Genomic DNA, 27,621 nt, shown 5'->3' with positions numbered 1-27,621 from the left:
TGTTACTGTCCAGAGGAGCAACACGCACATCGGAAGGATGAACAACAGGGACTTCCTTCTTGGCATCACTGAACAGACAGTACTACCAAAAGCAAAAGTGCTTCTGCTGTCAGAATGGGACACTGGCTCAGAACAAGCCATCAGATCCGCACAACTGCCTCCCTGCCCCTGGAGGGGATGCAGAAAGGTAAGAAAAATTAATGGAAAAGATTAGCACACACCCCTTCCCAAAGTGATCTTCGTTACCTTCATTACCTTCCAAATTGTAAGTCTTTTCAGGAAGTTAGTGTTAGGTCTGTGTAAGATGATTTGGACAGACAAAAGGAGATTTCAGAGATGCTTTAGAAAGTGCCCATAGTCCCCCTTGGCAGGGTGGAGAGGGAATACTGCAGCCTCAATGCCTGGAACATGGGAACCCCATCATTTCAGGCATACCCTCTGGTAACATACAGCATTGCTATTTCAACACCAAAGAGGTTGTTGCATTCAATATAGTTCTTCTGCAGGTACTATGCAATTCGTTATCCTTGGGGACTATAATAATTCTAATAATGGCCAAGACTTCCAGCTGCGGTTTACTGCACAGCTTCCTTGGAAAGAAAAAGGCTCAAAGTGGAATCCTTTGTAAGAAGTCAGCAATAGTGGAACGTGCTATGTTAGATGCCTTACGCCTGCGCTCTCTGGACAGAGCGGCGAGTTTTACCCTGCACATGATTCACCCCTTCCAGCCAGGAGCAGTGGTGCAGGCAGTGCTGCCCTCAGAATTTCAGTGACGCAGTCTGTGCTGAAAGTCTTCACTTCCCCCCCAGAGCTCCAGGATTTGGTGTGCTCATCCCTCCCTGCTGAGCTACACTGTGTCCCCTGCACAGAAACAGCCTATGAAATCTTCTGCACTGCAGCCTTAAGATAAGCAGGTTATATATAGCCACCGCACATTCAGGCTGTGCAGGTTCAAACATCTCACTGAGGCAGACGGAGGTTTTTGCACCTTAGTGACAACACAAGTCACTGAGCCAGCCCCAGAGGACAGAAGAGTGCTGTACCTTGTCTTTTTAGCTACAGTCAGGCATACGGCTTTGGAAACTAGATGCAAATGTGCCCAAGTCTTTTGGGGAGAGAAATCAAAGGGAAGGGGAGACACAGCAATGAAATAATCTGGTAAGCCACTGTCAGTTGTCAGAAAAAGTATACCCAATATCTCTACAAGCCCACTTTTATCACAATGCATGTAAAAGATGTGCCAAGTAGGCCATGCCATACTTCCCTTCTTAGAGAGAATGTCTTTTAGGTTGAGAAAGCTGCACCTCCCCGAAGTCCGGTAACACAGTTAGGACCTTTAGGGTTAAGGTCACCTTACTAACTGGATCAATGGAGCGACAAAGAAACAGACAAGGCAATTTCTTACCAAGGAGTCTTGTGCAGACTGAAAACCACAGGATCAGTCTCCTGGTACCATCATATATGCATTTTTGGTTGGAACTATCAAAGACCTAAGGAATTTAGATGCTGAAGTCATGTGGCTAGCTCTCATGTGCTCCTCTGGAATATGTTAACATGTACCAGCCTTTAAATTTGCCATCACCTTTCACTGTCACCGTGCACCAGCCTAACCCTAACCCTAACCCTAGGGTTAAGGACTAAGCCTGGCACGGGATAGTGGGGGCAGGACTACAGCCTCTCTTCCACTTCAGGTGCCTTGCTCAAAGCATCCGGCACTGACCTGCAGATTTCTCACAGACCACAAGTGAGCTAAGTCATGCAGAGGCAGACAGCCACAGAAAGAACAAAAGGATCCTGGTGTTCTCATGAAGTGCCATGGGAATTACTGCTTATATCAAGGGCAAATAATAAGCAATTTCAGAACAGGAAGAAACTCCAAGACTGTTATAGGGTTAGTGGGAAAGCAATCTACAGCAACACTCGCTCCAGCTGTTGCGCTGCTCAGACCCAGTTTGTGGATGCGGCTATGCATCTCCTCGGCTTAACTACCAATTTAACAGCTAAATGCTCGAAGACTTCAGACAGGAGGAAAAAGCAACCTCCTTGAACGAACAAGGACACAGTCAGAGTTTTGCCTTAAAAAAACAATCCATGAGAAGGAAACTGTACTAAACACAAGATAATATATATGATTTAGGAATAGTACTACTTTCCCTAATCTTCAGGGCAGTATGTGTGAGCTCAGATGAAAAAGCATACAGCCAAATGGTTCCACATCACATGCTGCAAGCTGATGCTTCCAAAAAAGGAGATTTTATGTTCACTGCCTAAGGAGATACCTCACCCATCCCTTTAGATGTGTGTCAGCTATAGACATTTCTAAATGGTTCCAAATTCTTCCTCTCCTCAAACAGTCAACAGGAACTTTCCCCTCAACAAAATCAGCGGGAGAAAGATCATGTCCTGTCATAGCATATTTTAAACTAGATGGTATTGGTGAGTTCTCATGTTCCACGTTTAAGTCTGAACTTTGACGGGCTTTCAGACACAGTAACTTTCCAAGATTTTTCAATAAGCAGGTAAGTAATTGTGGTAATTTGAGAGAGACATGGAATGAGCTGAGTCCCATCTGGATCCCCAGGGAGCAGTGTGTCTTCTCCTACTGCTCTTTCATAGGCTGCTGCCTGGCTCCTGCAAAACATTGAGGACCCATGTTTGGTTTTAAGAAGTGCGGCAGTGACAGAGCTGTCTTGTGGTCCAATTACAAACTTGATGTTCTAAGAAGTGGATGCTATCCATCTCAGGTAAGCACCATCAGGCCCAGTTGGTCTGCTCGGGACAAATGCCCTATTAGAGAAAATCCCAGGTCAAAGCATAAACAAAGCAAAAGCTCCATCCAAAGGGGAGGCTTTGGCAGAGCCTGGTAAGCAGAGCATGCTGAAGGGGTCACAAACTGTAGGAGGCATTTTGTACAGCGTGTAACACAGCTGGGGCTCCTGCAAACTGCTGTGACCAGGAGAAGCTTTAGGAACTTTTCTAGCTAGTACTTTCCAGCAGCAAGGTGGAAGGGACTGCAGGCTGATGGCATACGAGAAAAGGATGATATTTAACACAGCAGGAAAGAGAGGAGAAGCAAAAGAAAGCAGAATTGCTTATTGCTCTCTCCTAGGAACCCTGCTCAGTGCTTTGCAAAGATTCCCTTTCCTTCACTGCTGCCAATTTCCACAGTTGAATTTGGACCAGGAGCTTTTCCTCCCTTGCAACAGTGTAATTTTTAATACAGAAAGAAATAGTTAAAAAGAGTTCTTTTAAATTCTTTGCTGTTCAAGCAACTGCATCCCTTTGATCAAAAAATACAAAGGCTTTCGCCCTGACCTTTTGCTGAACTCCTGCCAATCACTGTAACACCATCCTCTGAAAGCAGAAAGCAAGAAGACAGTGTAGCCCAGTTTGCCTTGGGCTGTGATTTATTAGACTAAGTTTTGTGAAGTTATTAAATTTAAATTCCTCGCTCAATTGGTTTGGCACTAAGGGAAAACCATCAAATGGGCATTCTTCTTCCAAACCTGGTACCTAAAACCTGGTTTTAGATGAGCCCCCATTTTCATGATACTGAATATTCATACTTGAGACATAACAGTGCTGCGGCCCCCATTTTATGCAGCAAGTAAAGACCAGACATGAAAGTATTTAGGTGCCTATTTTTTGTCAGTTACGAACCCTCATTCCTATAGCTCCTATGTCTTAAACTCAACATGATCTACCATTCCCATCAGGAAACAACCCTAATAACCATGTGCCCTTACGCTTTTGATCATTTTGCAGACATATGACCCAGCAGCAGCACTGTTGGACCCAGCCACTGTCCGTCCCAAGGACAATCCCAGACCAAAGGAAGACCATGAGAAATTTAAGGGAGAGAACAGTTTGGAAGCTCTGCCTTTGCATTTTGAGATTTACTTTAACAAAACTACAGGATTCTTGTCTTTTAGCTAAGAGACAAGGCTGTAGCCGCCGCAGAGAAGGGAAGGAGGTGCAAACTCCATTTCCCTTCATCCAACTTCTGTTTTCCTTCAGTTCAAGGTAGGAATTAAACCTTTCTCATGCTCCCCCAAATAAATCATTTGCATGTTCTTTGTAGGATTCTCAGGAGCAGGTTCCTGTACCCTTTCCCAGAAACATTTAAAGAGGAATCTAAGTGAAACACAACTCAAGAAAATGTAAGTGGGAACTGAAAAAGAGAAGATAAAGGTCAGAAGACCACTTGTTTCTAGTTAGCTCAGAACAAACCCAGGTCAGGGATGCCTGGATGCAGTTACTGCTGTCCTGCAGGTCTCATTTCAGATCTACCACAAACCGCATCTGTCAACCTCTTTTTGTTGGGCTGAAATCCATCTCAGTCGAGAGCTGGTTTCAAGGACAGAGAGGATACCATTTCTGTTGCTAGGGGCCTTGATATTTCACACCTATTAAAACCACCCATCCACCCTATCCAAAATCCACCATTTTATTTTAAAGGGAAACTCTGGAGCAAGGCAGATTTTTTTTTTTTTGGTCTACCAGGGACATAGACAAAAAAATTGTCTCTTGTGAGACAGTTGACTATAAATGACAAATTACTTTTTAATTATTTCTTATTCATAAATAAAATTATTAACATCCCCTGCTGTCAGCCTGGCGTGGAATTTGGATGCCTTCCTGCTACAAAATACAGTTTTGCTTTCATCAGATGGATCAAGGGCTAAGGAGGAAGAGCCGTGTGCCTCTGCATCTCAAAGAGAGCCAGACATGAGCGCTCACTCTTTGACATGCTTCTGCCCCTCCCACCTGCTTGACACTGCTGAGCCTTGGTCCCCAAGTCTACTTCTCTGTCCTGCTCCAAACGAGTCTGTGCTTTTCATTTGACCCAAACTGCCCTGCAACAGCCACCTTGTTTGTTGAGAATTACTACCTTGAATTTATTTTCTTCTTCACTAAAAATGTGGCAGTTGCTGATGAAAAGCCAATAATACGCAGCATGTGAAGGGAATGATGATTGTTCTAATGCTGCAAGTAAAACACCTTCCACAGAACCCTGGGACATTTAACAGACATTGGAGAAGATTCAGAGAATCACTGTGATGACCTCATCACAGAACATCCAAAGGAAGCAAAGCAAGAGCAGGCTTTTCTCCTCAAAGACTACCACCGCTAGAAGGAATAAGGAACACCCGACCAGTGCTTACCTTAATTTACAGAAATGAAACTGCAGCACCAAAGAAAGGAGTGATCTGTACAGAATGCCGTTAGAGGAGGACTTGTCATCTTCTCTCTCATGATTCAGTGCCCTCACTCTGTGGCCCATATTTACCTTTAATGACTTCATTGACAACAGATTAGCTTAGCTCCAGCAAAGTCAGCCAGAACCAGACAGCCAGAGTTCTTTTCAATTACAGTTATTAGCCACATTCAGCAAGATCCCATTCTCATCAGGAATAGTAACTGGCTCAGAAGGGAGAGCTTGCAGTTGGACTATTTTTGGTACTCTACAAATAAACGCCAGATGGCATGGAGTGAAGTTAGGGGGCATGTTGAAATCCATCATGTGAACGTCCTGGCAGCTTGGTGCAATGGCTTAATCCTTTACCTGAGCCCTTACAATGGGAATGTCACATCTCAGCCAGCAAGAAAAGACAACCATACTTCAGTCTTAATAGCCCTCTCCAAGGGCACCTACTTGAGGATACAAGAAAGACCTACACAATCAAGACATTTCTCTGCCAAGCTAAAGTTTTGTTCATCTACAGGCAAACAACAAGCAAGTGGCAGCACTGGGAGGAGCAGATATGATTCAGTTCCAAGCTCTGTCCTAAAAGGCCCCACATACCTGTCACGGAGAGTGTTGGGACCCAGGTAGGGGTACTGGCTGTCCTTGAGTTTTCCTTTGATGAGCTGGTCTAGTGTTTCGTGAAGAAGAGGCTGGTGTTGCGTATACACATTCTCAACACCCTACAGTACAAGAGAAATTCTTGTTATGAATTAATACAGCAAGGCAGCAAGCTAAGAGAGAAGATCAGCAAAGGCACATAAAAGGAGCATCATCATCTGATGGATACATCGAGTGTTAACCACTGAAGTCCAGATTTAGAGAGGCTTTTCAGCAACTAACTCCTACTGTCTTCAATGAGAATTATGCCCTAAAAGTCCAGTGCACTTACTATTAAACCTCTGAAATCCATGACAAGTTGCATTGCACTGCACGAGTCCTGCTCTGTGACTGTAATTTTGACCAAAACTGTCATTATTTCATCTGTGGCAGATCCATACCTTCAGTCCTTTGAGGAATTGTTTGGTGATGGCTACAGCATCCTTGGGACTGAACAGGTCACTGCCCCGGACCCGTTTCCCTCCATACTCCACAACAGCAGACACTAGCTGTACAGAGAGAGGCAAAACCAGAGTCCTATTAACCTGGGAAACCAGCTTCCAAGCAGTTTTTGTCCAGTTAGGCTCAGTGGAGGTACTGCAATGATGACCAAGGCGTCAAGGAGATTGAGCCCAAGCAGATAATGCAGCATAGAGAGAGGCAAGGGGGAAGAGAAGAAGTATTCCCCATAGCCACCAAGCAAATCAGTCTGCCATGACACTGCCTGCATAAGGAGATAGGCTTTCATTTCCATAGTCTGCTGCAGTGATAGCAGATCTTCCATACAATGTGACACTATCCTGCTTCTCCACCTCCTCTCCAGCTGCTCACTACATTTGCCAAGCACTGCCACCCTCTCCCTCCCAGCCAAGCTCCTTTTACAGTCTCCAGAAGCCCTTTGCTGCAACTATTGCCTATTCAGCAGGAGCTGGGGGAAAAGGGGTGGGGAGGAAGAGGGGAAGGAGAAAGGAAGCATGTTCCAGGCCCTGTTTACATGCCACACACCTGTCCTAGCAGACTCCTGGCAAGCCTGCCATCTCTGCTTTATTCAATCCTTCATAATATCACTGATTTTGGAAATGGAAATTAAGTGATTAGTTATGCCTTTTAAAGTAACACCTGCAGGCCCCAGCCAAGCTGAGGGTTCTTTTCGTAAGGTGCGGCACCAATTCCACAAAAAAGCATTGTGCTAAACTAAAGCAGGCAAGCTTTACCCCAGTTAACACTGATTTGCCACCTCTGTGCCCTCCTATCCCACTTGTTCATCCAGCTGAAGGAGAAATGCTACAATTACCTTTCGGTATTTCTCTGACACACCCCTGTTCTTGAGATCTGTGATCAGCCCTGGCAGGCTATTGCTGCTGTGCCGCTCGTAGTGCAGGGCATAAAGCATCACCAGCCGGGCAGCGTCAAACTCTGTCACCTTGGGGTTCTGCAGGAGGCGTCGCACATTCTGCAGCAAGATAGAGAGCAGTGTTAGTGGAGAGGCCTTCAAAGGACATTAAATCAGACTAGTATCAAGCCCACTGCCTAGCAACAAAATTGCATGCAGGAAGAATGCAATAGAATTACATTGTGTCATAAGCAACAGAGCCCAGCTTCTTATGTGCTCTGTGGTTAGATTTATAGGAGTACAATGGAGCACAAGTTGCTTTTGGGTCTTTTCATGAAGCTGGGAATTCATAACCCAATTCGGTTGTCCATTCTTAACTTTCCATAACATGCTGTGGGGTGAGCTCAGGTTACCATATGCCTCCCCTAAAGGAGGGCATCAACAGGCACTTACAGAAACCTTTAACCTCTGCCCTTCCCTTTCCAATGTGAGTAGAGCCAGAACTGGTTCACAGGTTCCATCGTAATACTGACTGTCAAGACAAAAGAGCTAGGACAATTCTGTTTTCTTTTGGAAGGTGTGGGGCACAAGCATCAAAGTCTCAGATAACCTTTGGATGTGAGAAGTGGAGGAGCAAGTATCAAGCATTTGGAAGCAAAGGAGGAAAAGAATTAAAGCACAAAAAGGAAAAGAGGATTACAGCTCTGGAGGTAAATACAGTTATTACTTCTAATATGCAGATCATTACTTTTTCTGCTGAAGAGAACATGATACCATTGTAAATATAAAGGGTGCATGCCCCAAAGAGGCTGCCTGTTAAAGTACAGACCCTTTCCAGAAAAGTTTCAGAATCCCCGGTCCATGCCATTGACCCTCCAGGGATCGCAGGCAGGCTGTAATTGCTTGTGTAAGTTGACAATTGGCCATATAAGTGCTACTCCTTCTCATTAAAACAAAAAGCACTTATTTCCTCTCTGCAACCTCTCAGTCATTGTGTCGAGTCACAGAGCTGAGATAATGGAGTTAACAGAACAAACACCAGAGCCAAGTTGGTAGCTTAGGTGAGCAGTGGGAGTAATAAGCTTCTTAACTCCGAGCTTTGAGATGGATCTCAAAGAACAGGCATCAACTACCAGATGTGTTTGCAGACTTCTGGTTAGGGCTGGACAGATGCTTTAGGACACAGCAAAGTCTGAAATTCTCCCTGTGCTGAACATTAAAGCAAAACAATCAGCTTGTATTAGCTCAAATGCATGGGAGCAGAGGAGCTGCTGGTTTTACAGTTGCAGAAATGGCAGTTCCAAGAAAGTTATGGTATTTTCCACTCTGTAAGCGTACATGACCTTCAAACACTCCAAAAGTCCTAGCATATCTTTGCGAGATTCTCCCACGCTCCCAATACAGGTAGGCAACATGGAAACATTCAGTGAACAGCTGTGAAACAGTGTTGTGAAACTGTTGTTATTCACCACAGCAATTCAGCTACATTTGCTTTAATTTGTTTGACTGATGCTGACTAGTTACAAAAATACAGGATAAAATCCTGGCTTTGAGGAGGATCAACAGGAGTTTACTGTTAACCCTGGTAAGGTCAGGAATTCCCCTGTGAGGGCAGGGACAGAGTCCCACGGAGATGTTTGCTTGCAAGATTTTTGATCCTGTGCTGGCAGCGCAGTGCCAATGCCTATATAAGCAGGAAGCGTGTAAAACAGAAAAGCTATTGTCCATCTAAGGAGATGGGATTCAAAACCTCCCATTCATCTCTGAAGGCTCATGTACTATGTCAGGATTAATAAGAGACCAGGGGAAGAATAACCAAAATATACTGTACTCAGGGGCCCTAGACCACTGAGAAATTAACAATTGCTGAAGTTACATCAGTGGGAGAACAATTCTGCCTTTATTTCGTGCACTGGCTTATTCTTCATTGTTTCTGTGGCCTTGGCCCTTCACTGCCATTAGGAGACTGCAACAGGGAACAGCCTGGGGCAGTGCAGCTAAAGAGATACTGATCTCTCATGTAGAAAGATACCAGTTCCATAGTTTTGCATTTATTTCCTAGCTGCTACATCTTTTCCAGTCGGTCTCAGCTGTTAGAAATATGATAAAGCCCTTCAGGCATGTGGCTGTAAGCAAACTGCAGGCAGCTTTTCTGCTTTAAAAACTGCAGAAATACCTAGTTAGTGCAGACTAAGACCTGAATTAGCACCAAGGTGAACTCCAGTAACCATCCTGCCATGACAGTGTGGCACTCGGTGAGAGCTGACCTGCCTGCATCTCTGTCCACTTTCCAGCACTGCCACATACTCTCTGAACTGCAGAGCTGGTAATGCAACAGCACCATCACCAGAAGTTCACATCATCCCTTTCTTCAATGAATCTGAGATACCTTTATAAAAAGTAGACTAACATTTTCCAAAATGGTCTCCAATGCCAAGCACCCAAGGTTCAACACTAATGCTCTGTGCTGTGTTAATATCAGAAATAACAGATCACAGCACAGACACAATGGGCTGATGGATTAGAACTCAAATACTTAACTTTTAAACTCCAAAATCTTGATCCAGAAACAACGATATAGCAAGAGAACCTCAGAGGCTGTTTTCAGCAAATGCATTTTATGGCTACATTCCCACTTCAATACTTAAGTCATCTAAATTCTGTCAAATATAAGCTATCAAATCATACCTATATGCTCGCCAATCTATATAGCTGTGATGACTTCAACAGGCCTATACTGATTCACATCAGCTCAGGATCTGGTAATATATTACAGTACTTGAAGAATCTAATATTATCTCCTAGCCACCCACTTGGAGCACAGAATAACAGAGGCAAAGAAGACATGTATTTCAAATCTGTTGAAGATGCGTATCTTTATTTTCTAGTTAAACTGCTTCTGCAGTATTGTGTGAAGGAGTCCATTATATGGTGTAACTTCTACCTTAGCTATAAAAAATTAAGGAATCGTTTTTTAATACTGAGTTGCTGGTTGAACTCTGCTGTAATACAGCCACACTCAACAATACTGCTATTTTCTCTGAATAGTCAGCAGCCACAATTCATCACTGTTGACATACTGTCAGATACTAGGTCAGGTCATAGGATCCAAGAAGCCAGCATGTGGTCAGAACTTCAGTCTATACTCAGCTATAACAGAAGTCTCACTTAGGCTTTTTCAGTCCTCTTTGCTAAAGAAATCTTTTATCTAAGAGGCTTTCCACTGTTTTGGTTTTTTTTTTTTTTTAAAAAAAAAAAGGTAAAAGCCAGCACCTCAATGAATAGTCTGATTTAGACAATTTCATGGATTCCATTTCTTCTCCTCCCCAACAAATACAACAAGCTTCTACATGGGGGTCCAAGTCTTTTTTTTCTTACTGGTGCACAGGCAGCCTGCCAGAAGCCAACTGACTGCATATAATGAAGGAATGTTGTATTGTGAAATGTGAAGACAGAATTTGCAAAGATGCTTCTCAAGCCAGTTATTAACTATGACTCATCGCCATCTGAACTGAACAGGGAGAAGAGTAATTCTAACATCTAATGTCCCAACCCTGCAGGATATCTGCATGCAGAACTCCCACTGACTTTCAGTATCAAACTTCGATCGACATGGGAGTTACAGGATCATACCACCTAGATTCAGACAAAGGATCAAGGTTAGGTTTTGAGCCTGAGGTACCTGGAGAGCACTGGAATGGTCATTCTGGCAGGCCAGTTCCTGCTCTACTTCAGACACCTCCAGCAGGTTCCGCTCACCAACCAGTCGAGAGAGCTCTCCCACTACTGTCACATGCTTCGATACCGTGCCTGACATCTTCTTGAACTGCGGGTAATTCTCCACAAATGCCTGCAATGGGGAAACCAAAGCAACTGGTTCTTCAAAAGAAAAGCAAGAGACAATGGATGTGTGCAACCCAGCGATAAACTGTACAAACTAATTTGCATCAGTATAAGCAAGACCGGTGCGGGTGTAAAGATGACTGGGCACCTCAATCCCAGGAGCCCATAGGCTTTCTCCAACTACCAAGAGATTTCTGGAAGGGATGTACTTTTTATTTACTCTTAAAATAAAAGGATACAGAAAGTATCTCCAAAGACATCGCCAGGATTCTTTAAATCTTGAGCAGTGACTGAATTAATAGCCTGTGTTCTGAGCTGTTGCTAAGTGACCCAGCTCACATATAAAGTCCACACAGCCATATTGGAGTAAACTAAGTACTTAAACCAGAGCTGACTGATTCAGTTGTAGGACTTTGGGACTCCAGCAAGATCTAAGCAGCAGCTGAGGGAGCAGTCAGAACAAACAAACAGTGGTGCAGAATGGCCTACCGAAGCATCTAGCCTTCAGTGAAGAACCACTGTAATGAACACAGTGCAAAAAGGAGGTTCCGGCTCCGCAAAACTAGCATGCCACAGAGATCTGAAGTGTTGGTACTGGTAGTGTGGACTGTCAGTGTACAGACAGTAGTGATCTGCACTATCCTGCAATGGATGGGATTTAAAAATTCAGTCAGTTATGTGTAGATTGTCTATACCTTCATATCTGCTATGGATTCCAGCTTCTGCTGCTCCTTAGGTTTCCTCCTCTGGAAATCCTCCATAAGATTCTTGATGTTACTGCCAATCTCTGCAAAGTTCAGGTACATGTTCTGCACGGAACAAGACAGGGATATGAGAGAAAGCCGTTCTAACATGACTCTTGACGCAACTGGAACAAGGTGGCACTCTGTGCCCAAAACACTGAAGTGCTGTTGCACATAGTCTCCCTGAGACCCAAGCTCGAGCAAGCAGCTCTGCAACTGGCCCAGGTTTTATTTAAAACTATAAAATGGACACGCTACTTCATGTAGGTTGCTACTTGCACTACACACTGATTTGCACCACTTGCATAAGCTATACAGTACATCACCACCCCAATGCTCAAAGTCATTGGAAAGTTCCTTTCCCATGGCAAAACAAAGAGCAGAACCTGATCCCCGAATTCAGCTACTCCTGAAGATCTCACTGAGATACCTACGTTGGCGTAGAACTCGTCGTTCTCGGCAGACAAGACCACCTCTCGGAGATCCTTACTTATCCCTGGTACCCGAGAGAGGTCGATGCGGTTGTTGTTAATCCCCAGCAATTCGTGAACCATAGCCTGGTACGTCCACTACCAAGGATGGTGAAAGAGAAAGGCAAATTATGACCTTAGTAAGATAACAAACAGCATTGGAAAATTAATGGATTTCAGGCTAAACTCAAACAAAGCCAGTTTATATTCCTCTAGTAATACACAGCGAATTCAAAGTGTGCATTTCTCAAACTTTTGCCAGAATGTTACAATAAGAAATAAATATTACTTCTGTTATAATCAGATGGGCATCCCATGGTGAGAGGTGCTGGTATAAACACAGAGGAAACCCACCCCTTTCCAGGGTGCTTACCGTAGGTATGTTCAAAAGACACAACTCTCTAAAAGAAGAGCAATGGGGATTAATATTCCTGTTCAAACAGTTCTGTTTGCCACCATTATCTCCTCCTCCTCTGCCTGTGAAGTGACATGTATTTTTGGCTGCAGAGGTTCCACAGTTACAAACTGTACAATTTCCTACGTGCTCCTTTGCTTCTTATGCAGCAGTAGGAGTGTGTTTCTGCACATCAGTGAGTTACTATCTTTATCCTGGGAAGACTAATATTAATCTAGAGAGAAAACTGAAAGCTGATCAGAGCACTGGCATGCCTGACACTCCATTTACATTCATGTGAATCTCTCTTCCGGATAGAAATCCTCCGTTATAGCAGGTAATGCTTTTGGTGCCCTGTGCTGAGTGCAGTCCTTAACTCTACAAACCACGTGTGAGCTGGGTTTCTGACTGTCAGATCACTCCAAGAATACAAGTATCACCACTAGCTCCTACACCCCAGCGTTACAGAAGTGCTGGCTGCTGTTGCGGTAGCCTGGCTGCAGCTCCAGCCGTTGCCTGATCACCAGACTCACCTGTGTCTAAGTGTACCCCACAGAAATGAAAGGAGACAAACATATTCTGCCAGAATCTGCAGCACAGCAAACAAACAAAAAAATCACAATAGCTACATAGTAAATACTACCACCCATCAATAACACAGAGGGAGAAATACACCACTGCAAGATCACTCCATAACTGTGTAAGTGTGCTGCCAAAGAGCCTATACAAATAAACCCTTGGAAAGGACACTGCCAAGACACGAGGACTCCAAACATAAAGTGTGTCTCACAGAAGTGCAAGTGGCCTGGTTTGCCAGGGTGCTGGCTACATCTGCCACTGAAGCCAGCACACACAGTCTATGCTCAACTGTCTGAAAAATCAGGCCACAAGAAAAAAGAGGGAATTGAAAAAGAACTGGGGCGGGAGGCAGTACTTTTTACCTTTCAAATATAAACCATGCCCTACCAGGGTATGAACTCCAACTCGCTGCTACCGCCACAGGGCTCTGTGCACTTCCAGAACTTGTATTCCTATCTCAGCCCTTGCACAACGGCGAGATGATTCACCTGGTTCAGAAGTGGGGTGATGGCATCGTCAGACCGGTCCAGAATAAGAAGTAAAGGAGGAACCTCAGTGCGCCGAAAGTCAAACAGCTCGTACTCTTTAGTGATTACTTGCTGTTGAGAAAAGGAAAGAAAAGCAACTTGATCTTATGTATACCCAGAAAATGTTTCCTCTTAGTTTGGATACAGGTGAAGAAAAAGTGAAGAGCTGGTGAAAAATAAGTTGCGCTGCTACCTTAGTCTACACTGCTATTGAAGACATAATATAAAAGGCACCAGATAACCTACTGCAATTTATGAGACTCACAGGCAATACAGTTCTTCACCTGCTCTCTGGTTGGAAGCATGCCGAGATGAAGGATGTGACCTGCCCAAAGTCGTGCAACAAAGTAAATGACAGAATTTACATGAATTGACTGAAAAAGGGTATTTCTCTCAAATGGATCAATATGTAAATAAATTAAACAAAATTTAAGTACATTGACAAACTTATTTAATACCACTGTAGGCTCTCACCATACCTTCACACATTCAGCAAGCCTCTTTGCTGACTCAGAGGAGAGCTGGTACCGAATCATGGGGCATTTCTTCAGAGACAAAAGCAGAGCAGTCAGCCCTTGAGTTGTCCGGGACAGCTGAGCTGGATCCCAGCTGCGACCCTGGAAGGAAAGGCTGCATCTAGTATGGATGCACCATCCCCAAACTCCTTCTCACATAAAGTCTTATTTCTAAGTCTTAAAGTCTTACAGTAAACTATAGTTTGACTGAAGGATCAGGTACACCAGAGGCCACAATCCAGATTCCCCAGTGTTCCTCCCCTTGCCAGTTCCTTGTAAGGAGCAGCTCCCCCCTTACGGACCCTCAGCAGCAGTCTGCCTGCTGGGCAACCCACCACGGCACCCCACTTGTTGTGGCTACTGGTCTCTCTATTAACCATAAAACAAGGCCCTGGAGGAGCATTAGCTTTTTTCATACCTGGCAGCAGCCCAAGAGGTTGAGAGAAAAAACATGTGGATTCACTGCAATGTAATCACCATAGAACTCCTGCCAACAAGTGAAAGCAAATACAGTTACGTGTCTTGCCAACCCTTATTCAGCCTACAAGAGTACGTGTTCCAGCATCAGCCACATTGATGCTAAAATCCTAAGCAATGCACAGACTCATTGACTCTGATCATTTCTCCTTCCCCCAGGCCGAACCTCTCAAATCCCTACACAGCTGCTGACAACTCCATTGCCAATTTGTCGTGTGTGTTTTTTGAGTACGTAGCTCTTTGTCAACACCACAAACATGTAGCAGCCTTGTGAAACACAGGTGACAGCAGAACCAGCAGCAGCTCTGACAACTGGAGGGCAGGCAGAAACAGGGGACATGGGACTTTTTCTTCCTTTTACTTTTTAATCCCATGTGTACGTTCATCTGTTCTTCCATCCTAGACTGTTGCACAGTGCTGCTGCATACTGTTCAAGAACTACATAGTCCTCCCATTGCCACAGCTGAGTTTGTTAGCTTGTACGTTCATTTTGCTGGTGCTTTTGGATTAGGAGTAGGATTGGATTAGGAATATTTAAAATATTCAAAATTCACCTGAACTTCAGCCACAACTTCCTGTTCATCAGCCTCAGCTAATGATTTGACATCACTCTTACTGATCACGTTACTGAAATCTGAAAGAAAACAAGAGCGAAAGAACAGTCGGGCTCTGCAAGTGACACGTAACACACAAGAACACCACAGAACAGTATGACCGAATTTTCCCCTGGAGCAGGAGCAGATTACAACAGAGATCCTTTGACCTTACATCTGCAATTATTATGCAGACATTATAATCCAGAAGTTACCTCACATGGATACTCTGAGCTAATTCTCTGTCCGACTTTCTGCCTCTGGTGCCAATATCCAGTATGTGACTGCAGCACTGCATCAGCATGTGTTGTGGTTTAACCCCAGCCATCAACTAAGCACCATGCAGCCGCTCACTCACTCCCCCCCAATCCAGTGGGATGGGGGAGAAAATCGGTAAAAGAAGTAAAACTTGTGGGTTGAGATAAGAACGGTTTAATAGAACAGAAAGGAAGAAACTAATAATGATAATGATAACACTAATAAAATGACAACAGTAATAATAAAAGGATTGGAATGTACAAATGATGCGCATTGCAACTGCTCACCACCTGCCGATCGACACCCAGTTAGTCCCCGAGTGGCCATCCCCCACTCCCCCCAGCTTCTATACTAGATGTGACATCACATGGTATGGAATACCCCGTTGGCCAGTTGGGGTCACCTGCCCTGGCTCTGTCCTGTGCCAACTTCTTGTGCCCCTCCAGCTTTCTCACTGGCTGGGCATGAGAAGCTGAAAAATCCTTGACTTTAGACTAAACATTACTTAGCAACAACTGAAAACATCAGTGTTATCAACATTCTTCTCATACCGAACTCAAAAACATAGCACCGTACCAGCTACTAGGAAGACAATTAACTCTATCCCAGCTGAAACCAGGACAGTATGTAATGGTCAACGATGGATTAAACGCCTGGTGGGATGCGGCAGTGCTGGAAAGGCAGCAGTGGCGCTCTCTCATCCTCTCCCCAGCCTAACATCTGCTCAATTAAGCAATACCACGTACAGCCCACTTGCAGTCAGTAAGTTTATATGTGTAAACAACAAGGAATATTAAATGGCTGAACACAGCGACAGCCACATCTCTGTTGAGCTCTTCAGCCTTGCTGTGCTAGCCAGTCACTGCTACCCTTTCCAAACTGGAGTCCCCTCTTGCAGCCAGAGCCCAGCTCCTTGGCGCTGTGTTCCTGCAGATCAGCAATGACATCTAGAGGCCACTTCAGCTCATTTCCCTGAATCTCACCAAGTGATTACCTGTGCTGGAGGACTAGACTTCAACACAAAACCAGCTGTGGTTGTTCTGCTTAATTTTTAAAACCACAGAATATTCTGTGGCATGAGCAGAGCATGTGAGAAACACCCGCCTGATACGCCAGGCATCAGAAGATGCCGTGCAGCTGGGATGTGAAGTCTATCCCAAGTTACTTACCTTCAAGATTTGGGCCAGTCTCTCATGCTGTGCATCTGCTTTCCATACAATAAAGGCATTCTACCCCCAGTGTTAGCCTTCTTTCATGTTTACGAAGCAACACAAAGCTTTAAAATCCCAGAGATTTTCAAGGATAAGCTGTATTGGAAGGATTCAGATTTATGGTGTTGCTTGGTAAAGATCTCTTACAAGTTGCTTCAGTTTAATCATTTTATCTGGTATGTATGTACCCTTTGCTAAACGAATTTGGTGACCTAAACAGCGTGAAAACTAGAATTTGCACGTTCTTAGCATTTTAGTAAAGGCCTGACAGAGGGAGTGGTCACAGCATCTCACATCTGTATTTTCTCCTGAACATCAGGTCGGTCTCTGACCGGCAAGTCTGACTTTTGGGATGGAACGGGACATACTTACAAATGAAATAGATGCTGTACTTTGGCCTCCGCAGCTCCTGGATGAGGAACTCCACATTCTCCTGGACAAAAACAGCACCAGGGAGCAGCAAATTTAAGAAATGTCGCATCAGAAGGCTTTGGAGTGACCCCTGCCCCCTCGCCATCCCCATTGTGGACCCTCACCCTGACCTATAGCTCATGCGCGACCATCTCACCACCTCAGGCTAAGGGCAGGCGTGAAGGGAAGGGCAGGGCGATCCCCGAGGGCGTGGTGAGGGACAGCGCTGGCAGGGGGCTCTACCTTGGTGGGCCGAAGGAAGCAGATGGCCTTCAGGTGCTTCATGGCCTCCCTGTTGGCTGAATCGAGACGCTCGAAGAGGTACACCTCCTTCTGCAGGATCTCGGACTGCGTGTACACCATGCTCACGATACCGGTCTGCGGGCGGGAGGCGACAGCGCCCATCAACCCGGGCCTCGGGCCCCGCCGGGCCGCTCGGCCCAGCACCGCTCCCCACCCGGGCCCGGCCCCGCCGCTCACCGTCTCCCGGTCCATGAGGAGCACCTTCATGCCCGGCCCGCTGTCCTCGATCATCTTGGACACGTACTGCTTGACAGCCAGCACCGCGTTCATCCCGGCTCCGCTACGCTCCCCTCAGCTCGACTCGCCGCCACCGCCGCCGCCCACCCGCCTGGGAGTTGTAGTCCGCCAGCGGCAGGGCCCGCCGGGCGGAGCGCGGCGCCGGACTACAACTCCCAGCGTGCCCCGCGGCCGGCCCCGCCGCGCCCCCCCCCCCCCCCCGCCGCCGCCGCCCGATAGGGTCGCGGCCCGCAGGCTCGGGGGAGCGGCGGCGTCCCCTGAGGAGGGGACAGCACTCCCGCCAGCCCCGGCCCCCCCGGGGAAAGCCGGGAGCCGCCCGGCCCTGCGGCCTCCCCTGCGGCTGGGGGGGTACCCGAGCTGAGGAAGGGGGGCGGAAACGTCCTGGGAGGGCGAAAGCAGTTTGAGATTAAACCCGCCTCCTCCCCCCCGCCCCGCCCCAAACACCCAACCCGGCTCTCCCGCCCCCCACCGGGCACCCAACCCGGGTTTCCCCTCCCCGCCCCGGGCACCTTCCCGCCCTGTCGGTAAAGGAAGGAGAAGCTTGCTCCCTCCCTTCAGCACCCTTGCCGTCAGTCTCGTTTTCCAGCAAACGGAAGGTAAAAAAAAAAAAAAAAGATGCATTAAAATTCCATTTCGATATTGTGCACAATAAAGTAATGGAGGGAAGTCCTTCATCACCAGTATAACCCACCAAGCAAGCTGGGACCCCGTTTTGGGAACGCCTGGGCCTGGGCGAGGTGAAGCTGCAGGATGTGCAGCCGTAGCATCCCCACCTGCCTGGGCATTTATTCATCTAGGCAGTTTTTGAAGTCCGTGCCAGCTTGGCTTCCAAAAGCAAAGCAAATTTATAATCATGTATGTCTTAAAAAGACCCGCATCAGTACCAGGGTTTTGGGGGGAGCGGATGGAGGGAGGCGGGGACGCTCCCATGTCACTGCTCCCCCTCTGCATCGCTCATCTTTGGGATGGGGAGCGCAGTGTTTGACCTTCATGGGATAACTCGTGTGACTGGAGCTGATATCTATTTTCCTAGCCTTTAAAAGAGCGTGTCTCTGTGCTATTTATTCTGCTGCTGTTATTATTCATTCCTGAGTGTGACAATTTTGGAAAGGGGCTGTTATGTTCATAAAAATGTAATCATCTAACGTGTGTGTTTTATACAGAAAATGGTGAGCAGGTGTTGCTGAAAAATGGAAGCTATTTGCAAATCTTGTAAATACCTTTTCATAAAAGCTGACACAAAGGAACTCTTCCATGCTTATAGCTCATCTTCTGTTCTGCTTGATTTCTATTTAATATACATCAAAATACATTACGGAAATAGGGATATAGCTTAAAATTTTTGTCTTTTATCGGAAAAATAAAGATCAGAGAAAGAGGCTTGTCCATGAAATCTTTTCCTTTTTAGACAGCAGCCAGTCTGTAAGTAATATTTATGAAAGCATTCTTGGAGACATTCACAATACATTAGCGATACGCAGACTATTGAGGTTTGTGTACGGAGATAAGGCATGAAGTTTGTCCATACCATAGTGTAACGGAGTTGTTCAGAAGTGTCATACTTTCCCTGGCTACATTAAGCTGAATATAACTAATATTTTCTCTCCTTAGGAGCTGCAGTCTTTCATCTTTCTAGTGAGTAAATGGGATGAGGTTTAGGAATCCCAGCTACTGCACACAAAAAGCAGTTGTAGTCAAGTGCTGAGAAATATCCTGATGAAGTGAGTTGAGAAAGTTTGGCTTTTAAATACATCCGATTGCTCTAAAGATGGATGTTAAAACAATACCACATTAAGGTTAAGACAAGGCTTTGTTTTGCCAAAGTTTTCTGGTGTTTGTAAAGAACACTAAAAAATTCAAGACGAAAGGGAAAGCAATCCTTTTGCTTGGTATCAAGAAAAGCAGGTGCCTAAGTGCCTTTTCACTATTCCTATAAACTTGGCCTGGATGGAGGAAAAATGCAGCTGTGTCTCCAAAATAGTACAGGAGCCAACAGTCTTAAAATCCTTCCCTTTAGTCTGAGCACGCAGACTAACTCAAGGCATTTGGATTTGATTGTAGTTTGTTTGCTGGCATGATTAAGTGGGTATAATACTGACCTTCCGCAATATACACATCATGTGTAAGCAAAGATCTCTTAGCTGCTGTCATTTCTGCCATCAGATAGCTAGTGCATTTCAGCATTTATTGTAATTTAAAGAAAAAAACATCCTTAAACCTGAAATGATCAGATATTTTTGTATTCTCACTTGCATCTGGAAAGCCATAAACATAGCAATAGCAGAAATACAGTCAGTGCAAGCAGAATGTTTATTAACTTTATGAGATTATATTGTTTTGGCATCAATTTGATATTGTAATTCGGAACAGCATGCAACATAAAGGCTAAAAGGCAAAGTTATAGGTATTTTAAAATCCAACACGCTTAATCAGCCCTAAAGAAAGCTGACGTTAAGGATGTACGAAGTTGATACTCATCTTAATGTTCAAAACACAATGGGTTTTTCCTATCCCAGGTCCAGGAAATTGATGCTTTGAGGACAGAAAATAGGAAGCTAAAAAATGCAGTACGTTTTACGTTGTTATTTAAATGTGTAGGCAGTTTGTTGTAGGACATCTTTTTGCAGTTGCTCAGGGAATAATCACGCACATCAGTTTAACACCTTTGGTTTCTCTTGTATACAGAGGCTTCGCAGTTAGTGTTCCTATATTTGTGCTCATTGCTATTTTCATTCCATTTTTTCTTCCTCAGAACTCAAGACTGAGATACAAAACAAAAGGTATATTTTCTACAGTGCGCCTAAGCATCTCCCAACAGGAAATTCTTTATCATTAACATTTCATAAATTAGAAACTGAATTGAAGAGCAAATGTCTGTTATTAAAAATCTTTTAATACAAAAAAATGTAAGGAAAATAATGTGAAGAAATTAATTGTGTATGCTGATAAAACTGACTACTAATACAACAAGCTAGGTGGGATCAAAACATAGTTTAGATTACTTAAATTCTTACCTAGTAAACTTTCTTATTTGGAGAAGTATTGAAGCCTCCCTTTAAGTCAGTTGGAATTTGCACAGACATCTGGGTGGAAAGGCTAGCTGTCTTAGGCCCTTGTTTCGCAGTAACTACCACCAAATATGACATTTTGCAGAGTCAGGCACATAAATCATTCATAGCCAAACACGCTGAAACAAAAGAAAAGTCTATTAAGATATCAGTGGAATAATTTGTACCCATCTTTTTAACTCATCTGCTTGGAAAATAACAGTGAGTTTTACTGTGAGTTTGGTAAATGGAGATTCATCTTTTAGATTGGGTAGCAAAAATAATGTATCATTCCTTTTTCTTCCTAGATTGGGCATTAAAGAAAGAAGAGCACGAAAAGTAAGGATGAGAATTATCTTACATTGGGTTACAATGATACACAGCTGTGCTAAACTAACGTGGCTTTGTGGTTTAGAAGGGCAGAGTGAATTTCACCCTTGTTTAATAAATCTTTCCAATTTCTGGTGGCTAAAGTTCTGTGACAAATTGATGTCTTTATCAGCTTTGTACTTGAGAATCATTCTGACACATCTATTTGCATTTTGCTTTGTTTTCAAAGTGAGATCGAGAGACTTTCTGGCCAGATATCCAACTACCCAAACAGCACCAATTTCTGGGTAAATATGTCAGTATTTAAAAAAAATATTCTGAGGGCATTTTAATGAGACTAAATGTCCTCTAAAACATACAGTTTTGCTACATGCTGCTGTGACACAAAAAATAGTCAGACGAAGGGATGGAAGCCCTAGAGATGTTAATTATAAACACGATTGGAGTTTGTGCCATTTGGTTGTAGGGACTAGGCAAGCGTCAGAAATGGTTAAAAAACACCCTGTATCCCAAAATGGAGCAAAGGGAAACGAATTATAAACAGGCACCTTAACTCCTCCATCTGCATTAGAGAAACCCCCTGCTAGGGATGTGTACGAGAAGTGCAAGACTTCTGTGTAAACTCCAAAGTGGACTTCTTCAGCCTTGTAAAAAATACCTTGCTTTTTACAATTGCTTATGAAATGAACTGTATCTCTTGTTTAGTACGAAGAGTTGAAGCACCTCAGCAGCCCAGGTGTGTTATTTTTAACCGCTGAAAGAACAGCAGAAAATATTCATAAAGAATGTTCCTCTTTACGTATAAAACTGTTCTATATTTGTTCAGTTACATACTATAGTGATACACTTCCTATCTGCTTTGTAGCCACTGTAAGTGATTTAGAATGAAAACATTTGCATTGTATTAGAGTCGGAATAGTGTTATTTAGTTTAAAAGAAATGATAACAAAGATATCTTGCATTCAGAGTTATAACTCGGATGTGAAGCACGTGGTCTGCAGGTAACTAAATGTTAAAATGATTGTGCTTCTATTTTTAAATTAGCAGATAAGAAAACACCAAGGAAACAGACCAAACATGTGAGGTGAGCAATGGGAAATGTTTGCTTTGCCAGTGCCTCTCGGAATAATAACATGAGATAATGTATTACATCATCACTTTTGAAACTTCATTTTTTAGCTGAATGGCTTAGAGAAATTATTACAAGGAAAACCAAGATTTTCAGAGATGCTGAAGCGATTCATTTGCCTGCTAGTTCACAGAAATTTTGGGTGCATTCCAAGGTGTTTTCACAAAACTAGTGGCTACATATGTATCTTTTTTTATTTAAAGTACTTAGGTTTGAGTTGTAAAATGTGTGTTTTCATTTGTTTTGTTTTAGGAAAAGTATTTTGAAAAGCATTGACGTCCCATGTCAGTACCATTTAATTATCAGTTTTAATTAAAGCACTGGAATTGAAGAAGCTTGTAGCAGCTTAGCTTAAATAACCAGTTAAACATAAATAGCCCCAACATGCAACTTCTGGGGAAAACTACAAAAGATCAGTGGCATTTTAAAAGCGATTTTAATTGTGTTTGAATTTCTGCAGCAGTCAGACAGAGGGCGCCGGCGGAGCGGAGGAAAGGTGACTGCGCATCCTCTTCAGGGCTAAAGGCTTTCATGGCACTAGGAAAACACTGACCCCACAGAATTCAACAGACTTTATTGCCCATAGCTGTTTTCTTTGGAGGGATGTTGCTGAGATGCAGCAGTGCCCCAAAAGATGTGAAGTTGGCCGAGGACACGATGTGTTTGGTGACTCCGGGGTCATCCATGTGGCACAGAAGCTGCAGGGGAATTGAAAACCAGCAGCAGGAGCTGGTCCGTGTCTCACAACCAATGTCTGTGTCCACTGCTTCATCCTCTGTGCCACGCAAGGCATATCATTCAGGCTGCTTTTCACCAGTTGTGGTGAAAAATCGGTAAAAGGGAATGACAAATGGGGTCAGTTGCAAGATGTAGCTGTAATGAAGAGATCTGCCTGGTAGTCTGATGGAAAATGTTTGTACAGTATTAATATGTCTGGGACGACTCCATGCATAGCTGCAATCTGTGGGTCACCGGATTCATGGAAGTCCCATAGCTAAATCTCATTATGTCTTGCCAGAGAGAGAGGTCTGGAAAAAAAGAACCTGGACTTGAAGGTCAGGGGACCTTGTTGCTCTTCTTTTGGCAAAATGATCCCACCCCATGGGCTCAGGCCGTAAGATCTGAGCCCAGGTTGTTGGGAGCAGTGGGAGGCAGCTGGGGAAGTCTGGCATGCAGCAGGCTCCAGAGAACCCCAGTAGCTTTGGCCCAGAGTGTGCTGGCATGGGAGGGCTAAAACCAGCCTGTAAAAGAGACAAGGGGGTATTGTACACCTTTTTTTTCCCACGTCATTAATATTAGCACACAGGAACTTCTCCTTTTTCTTGAACAACCCACTGTTTCTCATCCCTTTCAACCATAGGGAAAGAATTGACACAGATTATGTTCTATTTAGGAAACCTAAAGATGGCATTAGAGCTTTTTTTTGTGTCTCTATCAGCCATTCGTACACTTTTGCAAATCCTATCTTTTAAGAGGTCTTTCCCCCCACCTCCTTCCTTTGCACAGTTTCCATGTCTCCCTCTTCCATACCTAGTCCTTCTGCTCCTTACGCCCAAAATCACACAGGCTTTTAAATTTGTGCTTGTACCAAGGAGTGCTTGGTAAATCAGAATAGTGTCCTTCCAGGTTCCAAGTACAAGAATGTTACTTAGTTTTACTGAAAACAAGGTAATGCTCCTCTTCAAGAACACTGGCTCTGGGTGAGTAATGTTCAAGCACCCAGAAGAGCCTTTGGTCCTGCTAATCGCAGTAAGAACGGCAGTTGGGATTAGATACTATTCCGAGAGGGACAGAGCTAAAAAGGGGCCACACGAAACAGAGCCAGCATACCCTCACTGTCAGATCACTATTTATAGAAGACTGGATAAATGAATAAATCCTGCCTTTCACTTCCAATTAAGCAACTCCCCATTTCTTTGTTGAGTAACCTGCACATTTGTTGTCTTTTAAGCACTTAGATTACCAGCTGAGATCACATTTTAAATTGCATTTCACTGTTCAAAATACCTTGGGTCTTCTTCCTACAGAGCGGTTTGAGGCCAGGAAGTTTTGCATATGTACAGATCTTGAGACAAAAAAACATTTGCGTGGTTTAGATGGTTCAGGATTTCTCTAGGAAAAACACTATTCCGGGCACCTGATTTTACTCCTCACATTCAAACTGACTGACACCTTACTTAAGGAGTTAGTGGGGGTACTCACAGCAAAAGGTACTGCTTTATGGGCATAATAATTGCAAACTAAATAAAAAATTGGTATTTAATTGCATCCTATTGTTTTCTGGTCTTGTTTAGATTCGAAATGTTTTAGTACCTGGAAAGTACTTATCATTTAATTATTTGTCCGGTTTCCTTGGAAATGCTTCTGTAATGATGTCAGTGATGATTTTTTTTCAACTAAAGAAGCCCAGAATGTTGTCTCCTTCTTAAATACACCTTTGTAATTGTCCTTAAAGGGATACAAATGCCTTTTTGTGCCTTTGCCATTTTTCTGTAGTGATAGATTTGTTTAAATGAATTACAAATCAAAAGTATAATGCAAAAGTTATTTTGTTATTTTAACATTAATATTCTACTATCAAAAAGGATTCAAAATTCATGTAATTATGGGGGGGGATATTCTTTTATACAGGACTGTTGTAACTCAGACAGGTGAAGAAAGCTGGAGGTAATGTATAGTAGAATGAATGCATACTAAAAGCACTAGCAAAGCAGTAGGTTTATAAAAAACCCAAACCAACTTGCTATGTGGACTGGAAATTATGTTTGCATCAAATGTGTAAAATAGTTACAAAAATATCCTAGGTTCTGTATTTTTGTTGCTGAAACCTATTATTACATCAGAAGCTGTATCACTGCATCTCCGTAATTTTGAATGTCCACGTTGAGACATCAGGGACTGATTTTTAGTCAAATTTAGGTAGCAGTAGGCACGTCTAAAAATAAAGTCTAATGCTTGCAAGACATTCAACCATAGAAAACCACACAATCAGTTGTAAATTGTCCTCTGCTGCTGAAGCCTGGTTTTAAATTGCCAGATAAGGGATTGCATTTTTAATGTCTCTTCAAAATACCTTTGAGTCAGGGACTTTTTGTTCTGCCTTAGTGCAGAGCCTAGCAGCTGGGCTGGCACCAAGCTCCTGCAAGCTCCTGTAGTACAAATGCGTAAAATAATGATAATGGACAGATCCGAGCACCTTCCTGAAAAGTACAAACAAACAGCAATACTGAACAAAAATTAGAGGTACACTAGCCCAGCAGCATAAAGCTTGAGAAGAATTATCTAGTTCATTTATTTCAAAAGATAAAGTAGATCTCCCGATGCAGATTTTATCTTTAGTATAGTCTATTGATTTGCCTTCTAAACTTAACTGGATGTTTGTCGAGTCACTGGCCTGACTAATTCAAACACCTTGGCTTCATATGAATCCAGAAAACGGTGGTCAGGTGCTACTTGGTTTTACTCTGTTTCCATTTTCCCCTTCCCCTATCCAAGCTTTGCCAACGTACCACAATGTTGGCCTTCAAATCAGCCCTAAAACTCTGCTGACCAATTTTATTCGTACCAAAAGGTGCAGCACTCTGGGAACTGTGGACAAAAGGGAACCACAATAGGATCACAATAAAATCTGCCGTTTCCAGAAGTCCCGAACTCTGACTTGCCCTCCTGGCGAGCCCATCAGACAGGATGGCCCTCGAGGTTTCTTAGTTCAGACTCCTCAATTCCCATAATTATTCTTCCACCATGGCTTTTATCCACCTGCATAAGGTCAGTGTGGGATGCGGGTGACTTGGTTGTTTTGAGGATGATGTGGCAAAATGTTTGTTGGCTGTCGTGCTGAGGTTTGCTGGTGTTTATGTTTCATCTACATAGAAGTCGGTGGATCTGTGCTGATCTACCACTTCTACAAATTATCAAATAATGGATGTGATAAGAACTAACAGAAAAGAAATATCTGAGGATAAAAATAGTTCCAATGATCATTTTATTAATTTCTGAGAGTGAGAATGTCCATCTCATTTGTAGGGTATTTATCTGTTATTTGCAGATAAGACATTTAAAGCAACTGTATTTTTATTTTGAGGAAATCTTTACAATTTTCCTTTCCCACAGAATGACTTTGGATGGTAGAAGAGCAGTTTAATGTCAACAGGACTTGTTGCTGGACAATGTAACATTTGACATTGTTTCTAATTTAAATCTTCCTTAAGAATTCATTCAAGTATATATTTGTATAAATAAAAAATTGATTTAATCTCACTAATAATTACTCTAGTCCAATTACTATTTAAACAGCATGATAACAGCTTCAGGGGCAGATTTTGTTACCTAAGTTTAGTCAATAGGATTGTCCCAGGATTACAGTGCTGTCTATTTTAAGAGATCAAATTTTATCTTGATTATTTAAAAAGGAGTCAATTTTCCTCTTCTCGTTTCAAAGAGAAAGTTGGCCAAGGCAGTTTGCGCTTCCTGGGACATCACACACTACCACCTAACAGAAAATTCCTGCTCTCTGCACCTTTGAGTCACATCCCATCCCATCTCACATCTCTAAAATGGTTCTACTTTGTTCTCAACATACGAAAATCATTTTTCACCATCTCTGCTCTAGCAGATAATATTGGTTCTTTTACCAAATTTGAGTAGCTGTCCCATGAAACAGCAAAAACTGGGGATTGATGTGAGAAGAGCTCCTCCTGTTCAGAGAAACTCCACAGACTTGCACTTCACATGGAATATATTCCAAGCAGCTATTTTATATTTGACCCACGTATCAAACCAGTAACTCTTGTTCAGACTGTGCTTCCTTTATTTCTTCCTACTCTAAAACAAAGGCACGGTTTCAGCTGTGACTTGGTTGTGACACTTGTGCACAACTGCTCAGCTCAAACTGTCTAATTGAACATAAGCTCATAAATGAAATCCCAGAGATTCTTGTTGAAAGTGTAGGCTGGAAACCATCCTGATGCACACAATGCCGTGGAATAGCTCCCTGGTTTATGTGTTCTTGGTACCAGTTGCACACCAGACACACCAAGTTAGAAAAATTTAGATGTGCCCCTTCAAGCCAGATGTCTTGGCCGTTCTGACGTCAGCATCTGCTTCCTGCTAACATCATTTGTGCCTGACAAACCCGTTAGCCGACGTACAATATTCCACTTCTAAAGCTTTCTGCCTGCTGGTGGGAGAGAGCCAAACTGCAGAAAGCCACGTCATCAGGTATCAAGTCAGAAGAGGAGATAATCCTTCTGAGCATCCTATTACTGATTCATGTGCAAAGCTGTGGTGGAAGCCAATGGTGATACCGCACAGGGGTGGGACCAGCTGCGGGCATCCAGCCATGGACAGCTCACACCTTTTTGTCAGCTCCCTTGT

General features: G+C 43.6%; 1 protein-coding gene and 1 long non-coding RNA gene across 4 annotated transcripts in view; one reads left to right on the top strand and one right to left on the bottom strand.

The window, feature by feature from the left end:
- The window catches only part of VPS45 (vacuolar protein sorting 45 homolog), a 28,924-nt gene extending 11,041 nt beyond the window's left edge, over positions 1 to 17,883 (bottom strand). The window contains exons 1-13 of one of the 2 annotated variants that reach the window (XR_005933203.1): positions 17,680 to 17,883; positions 17,443 to 17,577; positions 17,161 to 17,221; positions 15,281 to 15,360; positions 14,668 to 14,736; positions 14,214 to 14,351; positions 13,696 to 13,806; positions 12,199 to 12,333; positions 11,717 to 11,830; positions 10,861 to 11,028; positions 7,140 to 7,298; positions 6,247 to 6,354; positions 5,807 to 5,928 (exon numbers count right to left, since the gene is read on the bottom strand). Coding sequence is in view for 1 of the 2 variants with exons in the window: in XM_030023814.2 (XP_029879674.1) it covers positions 5,807 to 5,928; positions 6,247 to 6,354; positions 7,140 to 7,298; positions 10,861 to 11,028; positions 11,717 to 11,830; positions 12,199 to 12,333; positions 13,696 to 13,806; positions 14,214 to 14,351; positions 14,668 to 14,736; positions 15,281 to 15,360; positions 17,161 to 17,221; positions 17,443 to 17,577; positions 17,680 to 17,772 (1,493 nt within the window). In the remaining variant the exon portion in view is untranslated. The remainder of the gene's footprint in view (positions 1 to 5,806; positions 5,929 to 6,246; positions 6,355 to 7,139; positions 7,299 to 10,860; positions 11,029 to 11,716; positions 11,831 to 12,198; positions 12,334 to 13,695; positions 13,807 to 14,213; positions 14,352 to 14,667; positions 14,737 to 15,280; positions 15,361 to 17,160; positions 17,222 to 17,442; positions 17,578 to 17,679) is intronic. The other variant, XM_030023814.2, reaches the window with a different exon arrangement.
- A 102-nt stretch (positions 17,884 to 17,985) lies between these two features.
- LOC115345320 lies at positions 17,986 to 26,913 on the top strand. Of its 2 annotated transcripts, XR_003924794.2 has the most exons (5): positions 17,986 to 18,335; positions 18,903 to 18,951; positions 21,095 to 21,125; positions 22,161 to 22,200; positions 22,706 to 26,913. It is a non-coding gene; the product is annotated as an uncharacterized LOC115345320 (long non-coding RNA). The 2 variants fall into 2 exon arrangements; XR_003924795.2 differs by lacking the exon at positions 21,095 to 21,125.
- Positions 26,914 to 27,621: the final 708 nt, after the last annotated feature.

This window comes from Aquila chrysaetos, chromosome 9 (assembly GCF_900496995.4).
Source record: "Aquila chrysaetos chrysaetos chromosome 9, bAquChr1.4, whole genome shotgun sequence".
Taxonomy (NCBI): domain Eukaryota; kingdom Metazoa; phylum Chordata; class Aves; order Accipitriformes; family Accipitridae; genus Aquila; species Aquila chrysaetos.
Note: the sequence above shows the minus strand (reverse complement) of the source record. Positions and strands in the feature narration are given on the sequence as shown.